At 38.5% G+C, this 12323-nt stretch overlaps 1 protein-coding gene across 1 annotated transcript in view; it reads left to right on the top strand.

Moving 5' to 3' along the window:
• Positions 1-1275: 1275 nt before the first annotated feature.
• Positions 1276-12323, top strand: part of LOC105523173 (olfactory receptor 6S1-like) — a 12630-nt gene continuing 1582 nt past the window's right edge. Inside the window, exons 1-3 of the mRNA XM_011957947.1 lie at positions 1276-1527; positions 6728-7051; positions 11931-12300. Of these exons, the coding sequence (XP_011813337.1) occupies positions 1276-1527; positions 6728-7051; positions 11931-12300 (946 nt within the window). The remainder of the gene's footprint in view (positions 1528-6727; positions 7052-11930; positions 12301-12323) is intronic.

Genomic DNA, 12323 nt, shown 5'->3' with positions numbered 1-12323 from the left:
CTTGGTAGCTTATATGAAGAAAGGGGAACACTAGTATACTACTAGTAGGCATGCAGATTAGTGCAGCCACTATGGGAAACATGTAGGTTCCTCCAAAAAAAAGAAAAATAAATCTAACATTTAATCCCACAATTGCACTGCTTGATATATAGCAAAAAGAAAGGAAACCAGTATATAAAAAAGATATCTGCACATCCATTCACAATAGCCAAGATATGGAGTCAAGTAGCTATGAATGGATAAATGAATAAAGAAAATGTGGAGTACTATTCAACCACAAATAAAGAATGAAATCTTGTCACTTGCAGTAACATGGATGGAACTGGGGGTCATTACATTAAGTGAAATAAGCCAGATACAGGAAGACAAACATCACAAATTCTCACTCATATGTGGAGGTTAAAGAAGTTGATCTCATGGAGGTAGAGAGTACAGTGATGGTTACCAGAGACTGGAAAAGGGGTAGGGGATTAAGAGAGGTTTGTTAATTGGTAACAACATATAGTTAGATAGAAGGAATAAGTTATAGTGTTTGATAGCATATTGGGTGAATATAGTTAACAATGATTTATTGTATATTTCATAATAGGTAGAAGAGAATATATCAAATGTTCCAGACCCAAATAAATGATGTATTTGAGGTGACAGATGTCCTAGTTACCCTGATTTCATCATTATACATTTTATGCATGCATCAAACTATACCATGTACACTATAAATATAATTATTGAGTCAATTTAAAATATATAAATGAAGAAAGACATGATACTCTCAAAATCTCAGAAAATTCTCAAAATTAAATTAAATCCACTTTTGTTTAGGAATTTATTATGTAATATATAGAGCTTGTTTAGGGAGAACAATAGACACAGTGTGTTGAAAGTAAGCACTACCTGCACCAACTCCAGATTTGGATCATTGGCATAAAATCGGTTATGGCATGACAAAGTTGTATATTGGGCCACTTGTCTCTCTCCTGCTTGAATTCCACAGGGCTCATAGTAACCCTGACAGCCTTTACATATAGCCTGGGGAAGGTAATGAAAAGAGAGGGGCCGGGGTTTCCTGGGTCATGCTGCCTTAGCTGCAGTACACCTTCCAAAACACCCTGGTTGACAAACAAAGGGGCTGGGATGATCAGGTTTACCTGAGATGCATCATTTCCTGTCAATGGCTTCCATGTCCAGTTTCTTCCCAGAGTTTCAAGCCAGAAACTTAATCGGGACTTGGTTTCCCTTGGGTACTCCTAACTTAGTCAGTGACTTCCAGGCCTGATGGATGTTTTCTCTTCAGCAATAAAATATCCTATTTGGCCTGAGTTTAGCCTTGTCCTGGGACATCCAGAATGGCATAGTCTGGGCACCCCCAGAGCTTTACAGTCTGAGCTCAGCTATCCACTGATGAGTGAGATGAGACACAATAAGCTAACTGGAGATGTCACTGAACCTCAGTTGGTTACCAGGGCAGCGATTCCAGGAAGAGAACACAGAGAAGGGGAAGCAGAGAAGGGCAAAAAAGAGAAAAATGTAAGAATTATGAAGAGAGAAAAACCTAGGGATTCAAACTTACATTTGAATAATTTATCTGAAATTGAAACATTGAGAAAAATTATATTTTTTTCCAGAATGACTGTCTTCTTGAGGCAGATGATATGTCAGAGAGGATTGCTACTTTTTTCTGAAATTACAAATAGTAATATCTGATTTGGGGGGTCATGTACTAATGGAATCCCAACATAAATATTATTAATTTTACATATATGCGTGTGCATGTGTGTGCATAAGGAATTGTACCAAAGAAGCCAGGCAGTCATCATCAAAGTGACAAAGAATCAACAGAAGTTTTCCATAAGCAGGTCATTGGGGAAGGAGGTTAAAGAAGATTCTCCAACTGCAATATGAAAGCATTAGCAGGCCAAAAAGTCTAAATTCACCAGAGGTGTTTCCAAGATGGAAGATTAGAGCATCTTTAAGTTTCTACTTGGAGAAAACACAGGATGTGGAGACAGCAGTAAAAGGACCTGGCTAATGCTACTCAGGGACGTATTGATCCAAAGCTACTCCCAGCAGCAACTGGTGAATGAGTATCATTCCAGTATCAGAATATGAGTATCAGACCGCTTCCAGTATCACTGCCTTTGTCAGCTTGCATTAGATACATTCTGGGTGCATCCTACCACTTCACTTCTTAGCTCTGCTTAAATAACCACAGCTTGGAAAAGAGAAAAAGAACATAAAGCAAGTTATGGAGAGTCTAACAGAATATAACATCTGAAACTGGTATGACTTCCACCTTTCTATGAACTATGCCCAAAAGTTCAAATGCACAACATTTTCAATGCAGGATACTACCATAGGTCTACATAAGCAGCAAAGAAGAACAATGATCTAAGGCTTTCCCTCTCACGGGCTGTTGCTGAAACTGCTGAAACTGTTGCCAAAGTAGCTCATTACCCTGAAAGCTCCTTGTGGGCAATCGTCATTTTGAATAAATCTTTGTTCAAAATGAGGACTCATTTTTCAGTAAAATTTGTTGTATCTAAATAAGCAGGAATTTAAGCCATAGACATGAGCTATTGAACAAATTTATCAAACAGTGTTTAAAGTGATATATATTTAAAGAAAAGAAGCCAAAATTGTATTAATAGAAGTTTTCCACGGTGTCCAAAAGGCATAATAATGACCAGAAAAACATAACAAGTGGAAGACATCAGAAGATTAAATATATTAGGATCCAGATATCCTATTTGTGAAAAGAAAATAAACCAAATTAAATTATAGCCATATCTAAACTCTTACTCTCTGTAAGCTTCTGTTTAATCATTTTTAAATGATACAGCTGTCTTCAAAAGAATTTTGTATTAGATTATGCATGTGGAATCTACTGGTACCGTAATTGGCACATAATAGAAACTAAATACAATCATTTCAACATGAAAAAACCTGGACAGAGTGTTTACACCCATTGGGTCAGAGAAAATATAATTTTTAAAAAGAACATGGACTCCTTGGGACAAGGCATGAGAGGAGGCTCTGGATGTGATATTAGACCCTAGGTGTTCTTATACTCACACTCACACTGGAAGCAACTGCGTGGTACCAGTGGGCATCAGTTCCTGCTCCAGAAGTCTACAGCAGGAGTACAGGAGACCAACTTTTAATACTACTACACTGAGTGATAAAGCTGGCAGGGAGGTAACTCTCAGTGGGTGACTGGGAAGGTATGCAGGATACAGGGATTTGTTAGTGGATTTTAACTGCCACTTCACGAAATACATATGATGGAATGGGAACCCCAAGAGCCTGAAGCACCTGATGCCATCCAAAATGGACCTGTTTTTTCTTAATCCAGAGCCACCCTGGAGATGCCAGGTAGGCAGCAAGCCAGTAGGGCCATTACTAGGTAACAGTATCACCAATGGATTCAAGAAGGCCCTTTCACCTCTGAGCTTATCACTGGAAGTAAAACACACTGGGGGACTGAGTGATGCACTGTGATTGTCCCCGCTGCTCCTGAGGGATGCCCTCAAGGGACAATCTGTGCCCAAAAAGGAATGCAGAGTAAAAGGAAAGGAACATTTCCTGACATTCCACTCCTTTTTGTACAACAGCTAAAGAGAATTGTTCATGAAGCTCAAACTGTGGCAGGTATCCCCAAGAATCCAAAATGCTGCACAGTTAAGAGGGTATAGGTGGGAGCCCAGTGACTGCTGGCTGCAATTTCCACTGAGTGTGTAATCTTGCTAAAAAACTGGAATACGAACTTTTCTTTGTATTTATTTATCAATATATATTTATTACAAAGTAGTATATAAAATAATATATAATTGTTTCACAAGGTTTCCCTTCCTCCTTGCAGGCATCTGAAATGTCTATCGAGGAAATATCTGCTTGAAAATACTATCAGAAAAATCTGAGTTGACACCTCTGTTTTTCCTCCTCTTCCAGATAAAAAGATGACAGAAGTCAGTGGACTTCATATCACTACAGAGGACAGAGAACATTTGTAAGTAATGGGTCGTTATTTTTATTAAGTATAATTAAGATTTTTTAATTCCTATATTTACAGTGAAAGGAAAAAAAATTGTACAATCCGCAATGACTCAAGGCAGGAGAGTGACCCTCAGTGTGTAAAACTCTGAACTGTGTGGCAGGAACAGAGATGTTCTCAAAGAGCAAAAACCTGCTCCTGAATCAGGAAAATCCGAATGGAAGAACAGCAAGAATAGCTCCAAGTATTTTAGCTAAGAATTTGGAAGAAAATCTACTTCTCCTTTCTCTCACATTTTCTCTTCTCCTTCTTCAATTTTTAATTAACAACCACTCATTCCAGAGCCACCCTAGACACACGAGAGGCTTCTTCTCAAAAACTCCTTATTCTTCCCTTAATGTTGAGGTGAGTTTACACTGACTCTAACCAAGAATGAAACAGGGCTTCTCATTCAAAGAAAACACCCCTGAAACAGATTTGTCCTTTCAAGATTACATCTCTTTGCCCTATTTACATGCAACCTTACCAGTTGGTTCAAGTGTATAAGTTATGGTTACACAAAAGAATGTGGGAACCCTTTCTGCACATGCTTCAGTTAAGTCTCAAATATAGAAAATTTAGGTTGTCCAGTTCTGGTTTAACACATCCTACTCAATGATTGAATTTCCAGTCCGAAGTCTTCTTTATTGAGCCCATAACCTTAGAAATATGTTTTATAGCTTCCCGTTTTAACTCATCAGTCTATTTGTATGCCATGGTTGGTCTCTCTGAAAGAGAGAAATACAAAATTATTTTTATATTTGGATCTCCCTTCAGCATTCGATGATCACTGTTAGCCTGGAAGATACCTGCCTTTCTGCCTCAGGTGATGTATCTAATGTAAACTGTAGAACCTATGAGAAATATGTAAATAATATTTTTCTATGATATATAACCTCAGTTCCTAACACAGATGTCCTGAGGCAAATCTTCCAAATTCACAGGCAAAAATTTGATATAAGTAAGTTACATGTGAACCAATTAAATCAGATGCAATGAGAAAAAACAGCTAGCATATGATATACATAGCTGAAAGCTGTGCAGAATAAAAACTTGGATTTTAGAATCAATAGAAGCACAATAGAATTCAAATGGTACATTTAAACATGTGAGAGTGTTTTTCTACTCTAAAACTGGAAAGGAGAGGGGAGTAGGATTTAATGAGATAATGAACATTATGTAACTGTCACAATAAATGTTTAATACATGGCGGTGGTTGTTGTTATGCTTACTATCTTAGAAGTCAAATGTTCTTTAAAGAAAGTGTCCAAAAGTAGATTTATATCATAAATGGTGGCAAGAATTAGGGCAAAGGGCAGGTCAAAGAGGAACAGGAGGTATAATGTAGCAGTTGTCAGCTTTGGGTAGTAACCTGGTTAATGTCCTTCTTTATTATAAATAGGGATCTAATTCAAAGGAAGGAAAGGTATAATACTACACAATATACCCTTGCAACCATATGAGCTGACAAAAAAAGCAGGGTCCCACGATTGCAGAGGCTTATGAGAAAAGGTCTGAACTGAATATATAAACACCTAAGCTTTAGGCCTCCTTCTTCTAACAGCCAAGATAACTTTGTATCACTCTACCGTCTCTGGTCTCTATTTCTGTGATATGAGGAAATTGAGCTTAATAAAACTAGAGGTCCTTTCTGACACTAACATTCTACACTGGTGTATTCCTGTCACATTTTTAAAGTTACATTTATGGTTTATTTTTTATTTTTTAATATAAGATAATTCATCACCAGTATAGTAACAAGATGAGAAGGCATCTGAGCTGAGGAAATAGATGTTTTTCCATCCGCCTCTTGTTGTCTTTCTATTATAGAGCAAGATCTTCCTAGTAAAGGGGTGAAGGCAACTTTTCTCTGTGTCAAAGTAGCTGTTGCTCAGCAAATAGAAGTTAAATGCTGCTATATGAAGCAAATAAACACGTGCTAGCATGAAATCTGTGGCAGCATCCTCAGTACCCTACTTCAGTCAACAGAACTATCCAGGACAGAGCTCCTAAAAACATAAGTTATTGACAACATAATGAGATTCTCTTTTTGTACTGACCTAATTCAATTTTAGATTATGTTTAAACTGATTTTTCTTAGAATTTTTCAAAATATCATACAAAATTTTCTTTGTAATAGGGAGAAATTATATGTATAAATACTTGAATATGTGTGTTACAAAACATTACATCAAAGCAGAATTTAAATGAAAATATAGAAAGCCATTTGGACCCTGTGTTATGTGATGTCAATGAAACCTATAGTCTGAAAAATAGAGATATGATATAGTGGGGGCTGTGGGATCACATAGTAACATGTTAGCCACATTCTCCCATAACCCTGATTTCATTGAACTAAGACAAAGACGGGAGGTGAGTTATTGAATTGAGAACTATACGGAACTTTTTCACAAAAGTGCATTAAAAGAGTGTCTTGGAGTCAAAAGAAATAAATATAACCTTCTAAGACAGAGAAAATGACTACTATTGTAGTGGTCCCTATCGTTCATTTCCTTCATAGATTAGAAGAATGAGTGTTGTAGAAGCCAGTAATATTTCTGGGCCTGTGAGTGAATGTATTCTCCTGGGCTTCCCCTGCAGCAGGGAGATATAGATCCTCCTTTTTGTGGTCTTCTCCCTCATCTACCTTCTGACCCTAATGGGTAACACATCCATCATCTGTGCTGTGTGGTCAAGCCAGAAACTCCAACACCTATGTACGTCCTCTTAGCCAACTTCTCTTTCCTGGAAATCTGCTACATTAGTTCTGATGTGTCCAAAATGTTGGCCAATCTAATCTCCCAGATCAAGAGCATCTCCTATGCTCACTGCCTGCTCCAGTTCTACTTCTTCTTCTCCATGTGTGCTGCAGAGTACTACTTTCTGTCTGTGATGTCCTTTGATCGGTTCCTTGCCATCTGTCAACCTTTGCATTACCCCACCGTCATAACTTACCACCTGTGTGCCCGATTAGTGGTCTTCTGCTGGGCAGGTGGTTTTCTATCCATACTGATGCCTGCAGTGCTTAGGTCCTGAGTGCCTTTCCATGGTCCTAACATCACTGACCATTTTTTCTGTGACCTGGGGCCATTGCTAGCACTGTCCTGTGCCCCAGTTCCCAAAACTACTCTGACTTGTGCTACAGTAAGCTTTCTCATCATCTTCATCATTTTCCTCTACATTCTTGGGTCCTATATCTTAGTTTTGCAAGCTGTTCTGCGGGTCCCAGCCGGCTCAGGCAGGAACAAAGTTTTCTCTACATATGCTTCCCATTTCTTGGTTGTTTCTCTGTTCTACGGCTCAATCATGGGGATGTATGCGAGTCCAGGCTCCAGGAGCCATCCTAGGACACAGAAATTTGTGACATTGTTTTGCTGCATGGCAACCCCATTCTTTAATCCCCTGATCTACAGCCTCCAGAACAAAGATATGAAAGATGCACTTAAAAAAGTGCTTGGAGTGCCATCAAAAGAAATATCTTGAAACACACAGAAATGACATACATTCTTCTACCATTATTCCATAAGAAATGCAAAATTTCTCTCATAAAAAAAACTATTTTCTGGTGATGTCTGAGCATTTGGCTTCTTACTCTCATAAAAGCATGACTCATTACACACAAAGAGCCCTGATCCTATCTCAAAGCAAAAAGTACATGCAGTCCTAAGATTCATTGTAGGTAAGCTCTGTGCAATTTTTATTCATCTATGTATCATTTTTCCATTTTGAAGATTTTTTAAGTCCTAAAATTATATGTAATTCAGTTGGTATGTACAAAGCTAAGACCCATGTTTCTAATTTGTATTTTGGCCTTATCCTAGTGCAACTTTATATATTTTAAATGTGTTTCAAATTTATCAATTATTCTTTCCTTGCCAACTCTAGGTTTTTCTATAATGAAAAACAGCATCTACTCACTGTACTCACAAAAATTAAATTGCTTTATCTATAATATCAATGACTAAGAACCTGTCACTGAAATAGGAATGTTTTTTAACATGTAGTTTCCTTATTACTAAGTATTGGTAAGATGTTCATGGTGTGCAGCAAGTAAAAACTAGAAATGGTATAGTTTCTTAAGGGAAATTCCTGGCCCAGCTCTGAAGAGAATACATAGAAGGGCATGCATACATTCACATAGGCCAAATCATTAAATATTTCTTACTCAAACCTGGGCTTCTATACTTTCTAAGCTTATAGTGAAGGAATATTTACCATTACAGAAAATAAACATGGGATACCAGGGAATTGACTCTATCAACCAAAATGTAAGCAACCTTAAAGCAGTCACCAATTAACATAAACTTCTTTACTTAACCTGATCATCTGCCAACACTCTGAAATTTTCATGTTTTTAACTAAGGCACAAAAATTAGGGGGAAAGGGAAGAGAGGTGTTTGTGATGTTGTCTCCTATATGCTGAAGAGAAAGTTAATGATTTGACTAAAAACATCCAGTCTACATTAGACTTCATATTCAAGTTTCTTCTATGAACATATACCTCTTTTATTATTTTATTTGTTAAATTTTATTTCCAATGAACACATGATAATTATGTATTTATGGGATACAATGTGATGTTTTGATAACCATTCACATTGTGAAATGATTAAATCAAGCTAATTAATAAATTCATCATCTCCTATACTTATTTTTTGTGGTTAAACCATTTGAAATCCACTCTTTTAGTAGTTTCTAAATATACAGTGCATTATTATTTATTATAGCCACCATTCTATGAAAGAGATCACTAAATCTTATTCTTTCGATCTAACTGAATTGTTGTATCCTTTGATCAACATCTCTCCTGCCCTCAGCCGCCTCTTCCCTCCAGCCTTAGTTAACCACCATTCTACTCTCTTTTTTTTCTTAAGAGTTCGACTGAATGAGCTATCACCTCATATCTGTTAGAATGGCTATCATCAAAAAGATGAAAGATAAGTATTGCTGAAGGTGCAGAGAAAAGTAAACATTTGTGCACTGTTGGTGGAAATGTAAATTAATATAACCATGGAAAACAGTATAGAAGTTCCACAAAACACTAAAAATAGAATTACCATATGATTATGCAATTTCACTTCTGAGCATATATCCAAAGAAACTGAAATCAGTATGTCAAAGAGATATCTGCACTCCCAAATTCACTGCAGCATTATTCTCAGTAACCAAGACATGGAAGCAACCTAGGTATTTGTCATCAGATGAGCAGATACACAAAATGTGATATATACACACAGTGGAATACTATTTGGCCCTTAAAAATAGAGAAATTCTGCCATTAGTGACAATGTGGATGAATCTGTAGAACATTATGCTAAGTGAAAAAAAAGCCAGACACACACAGACATCTCAAAATCCTCTTCCAAGTTATTTTGACTTTTGGAATATTTTCTATAATAAAATACGTTAAGGGATAAAGCTTCATAGACCACTGTGGAGCTAAAGGAGAATTCAGAGCAACCTGCAATCCCAAAGCACTAGTTCTTCTTGTCCTCTGAGGATTGTAGAGACTATACCCACCTGAGATAACTCTATCAGAGTATAATTCTGCCAGTGTTCTTACTTACATCCAATAAAAGCTGACTGTAGATGATTATGTCAATGAAAAGGATTTGTTAATGGAGTAGCAGGAATCTCACAGAACCAATGAAAGCTGAAGAATCATAATTGAGGCTCAAATTCAAAGATACATATGCAAACCACCATGCAGAACTGGTGATGAAAAATCAACATGACTGCAGCCATGACTGTGCTATGGGCCACCAAGCTGCTACATGAGCACCACTGTCATTCTGTTCTAGGAACTTGTCTTTTCTGCAATAAGTGTGCTTACCTTCTTCATTGTCTTTTTTTTTTTTTTTTTTTGAGACTGAGTCTTGCTCTGTCACCCAGGCTGGAGTGCAGTGGCACCATCTCGGCTCACTGCAAGCTCCGCCTCCCAGTTCACGCCGTTCTCCTGCCTCAGCCTCCCGAGTAGCAGGGACTACAGCCACCCGCCACCACGTCCGGCTAATTTTTTTGTATTTTTAGTAGAGGCGGGGTTTCACCGTGTTAGCCAGCATGGGCTTGATCTCCTGACTTCGTGATCCACCCGCCTCGGCCTCCCAAAGTGCTGGGATTTCAGGCGGGAGCCACTGCACCTGGCCTCTTTATTGTCATTTTTTATGCCAATATTTCAACATTGTTCCTCTTCCTACTTCTGCTTCTTGATTCAAAGCCTGGTAAAGCTGTATCTGGTGGAGCCAAGAGTACATTTCTACACCTTTAAGTGCAGAGGAAGCTGGGAGAGCTAATATTTGGCAATATAAACAACAATTACATAAATAGAAGCTCCAAGCCTGATAATATTGGGATTACCTCAAACATAAAAAGGGATGGAGATACTGGGCAGCAAACACTTACACACACACACACAGAGAGAGAGAGAGAAAATTTCAACTCAAGCCATTTATTTTGAATATCCCATATCTCTGAGCTATGTTCCCGCTAGAGATCATACAGGGTGGAAATTAAATTATCCACCTATGCAACAGCAGTGAAAGGGGAGCAGAATGAGTAAGGGGTAACACACTGTCTCTTGGGTAGCTGAGGACTTGTCTATCTCATGATGAATGCTGCTAGAAGATACTGTGCTGATTATAAGTTACTACTGCATTATCTGGAGTTCTGAGAGAAAAAGTTAAACTAAAGGTAATAAATTATCATCTGGAAAATCTCTGTAAGCTGCAGTGAAATTTAATGTTGTGCACTTGCCTTTCATCCTTCTGAGAACTAGTGAAGAAGATAGAGAGGATTCTTCACTTACTCTTTCACTTTAAGCCAAAAATTCTCAGACTGGGGGGAGGGGGGCCAATGAACCATAATTAACTGAATAACTAAAATCCTCACTTGTATCTAAGCTTTCATTGTGCTTGAAAAAGATGTTCCTATATAAAATTGAAATATTTTAAAGTATATTTTGTTTTAGTCTAAATGTTGTGTACAGAAAAGCATAAAAGTTTTAATAACTGGGGCTTGCTTAGCTACACTGAAATAAATTATATTCCACTTTGTCAGTTTTTAATTATACAAATCATAGATTTTACAGTAGTCATTGTAAAGGAAAAAACCACAAAATAGTGAAAATTATCATATCTCCACACCTCTACACACACACTTACCTCCTCGGCAATGTGTTTAGTTTGGTGGATGTATTTCTAAGTCCTATTTCTGTACACTTACATATAAAAGCAAAATCTCAGGGTTTTATATACCTCGGTGGGTATATAAATTGGATTATACCTAAGTATTGTTCTACAACTGACTGACCCTCCCAACCACGCTGTACTCTCACCTAAACAGCAATGTCTGAAAGGGAAATTTCATCCAGCTCTGCAGGTGCTTCTGTCAGTCTGGGACAAATCAGGACAAAGAAGCTGAAGATACAATTCTTCAGGAAAGACTTTCCCAGAAGCATGGATGTGTAAGGTCACTACTCCCACCACGTAGCACACTCAGTGGGTTCTTTCCCCTACCAAAATCAGGATTTGAATTAGGAAAATCTGTGAAATAAGAGCATGCTTGTTCTCTCCAGGCAAAGAAACTTTATTCTGAAAAATAAAGTCGATTCACTATTTGTTCAACCTCAATATTATTTGAGGTCTATATTTAGTCCTCAGACCTCTTTTTAACCTGTACTGTCCAATACAATAGCCACGAGTCACATGCGGTTACTGAGCACTTGTAATGTGACTAGTCCTAATTAAGATGTGCTCCACGTTTAAAATCAAATACCAGCTTTGAACACTTGGTAGGATGAAAGAATGTAAACATCTCATTAATAGTGTTTATACTAATTACATGTGGATATACTATTTTGGGTGAATTGGGTTAAATAAAAATACTATTAAAAATTTCACAGCTGCTCTTCAGCAAGGTGGAGCGGGCGCGCCACGCGTCCTTCTTCCCCGAGCTGCCAGTGGCCGACCAGTTGGCGCTGCTGCGCCTGAACTGGAGCGAGCTCTTCGCGCTGAACGCGGCTCAGTTGGCGCTGCGCCTGCACACGGAGCCACTGCTGGCTGCCGCAGCCTCCAAGCAGAGCCCACCGCTCCCGAGTGCGCCGTGGCCTTCATGGACCAGGTGCGCGCCTTCCAGGAGCAGGTGGACAAGCTGGGCCTCTGCAGCTCGATTCCGCCTAGTGCGGCTGTCTCAAGGCCATCGCGTTCTTCATGCGCGACGCCTGTGGCCCACGTGGAGAGCCTGCAGGAGAAGGCGCAGGTGGCCCTCACCGAGTACGTGCGGGCGCAGTACCCGT

Source organism: Colobus angolensis, unplaced genomic scaffold (assembly GCF_000951035.1).
Source record: "Colobus angolensis palliatus isolate OR3802 unplaced genomic scaffold, Cang.pa_1.0 Scaffold451, whole genome shotgun sequence".
NCBI lineage: Eukaryota > Metazoa > Chordata > Mammalia > Primates > Cercopithecidae > Colobus > Colobus angolensis.
Note: the sequence above shows the minus strand (reverse complement) of the source record. Positions and strands in the feature narration are given on the sequence as shown.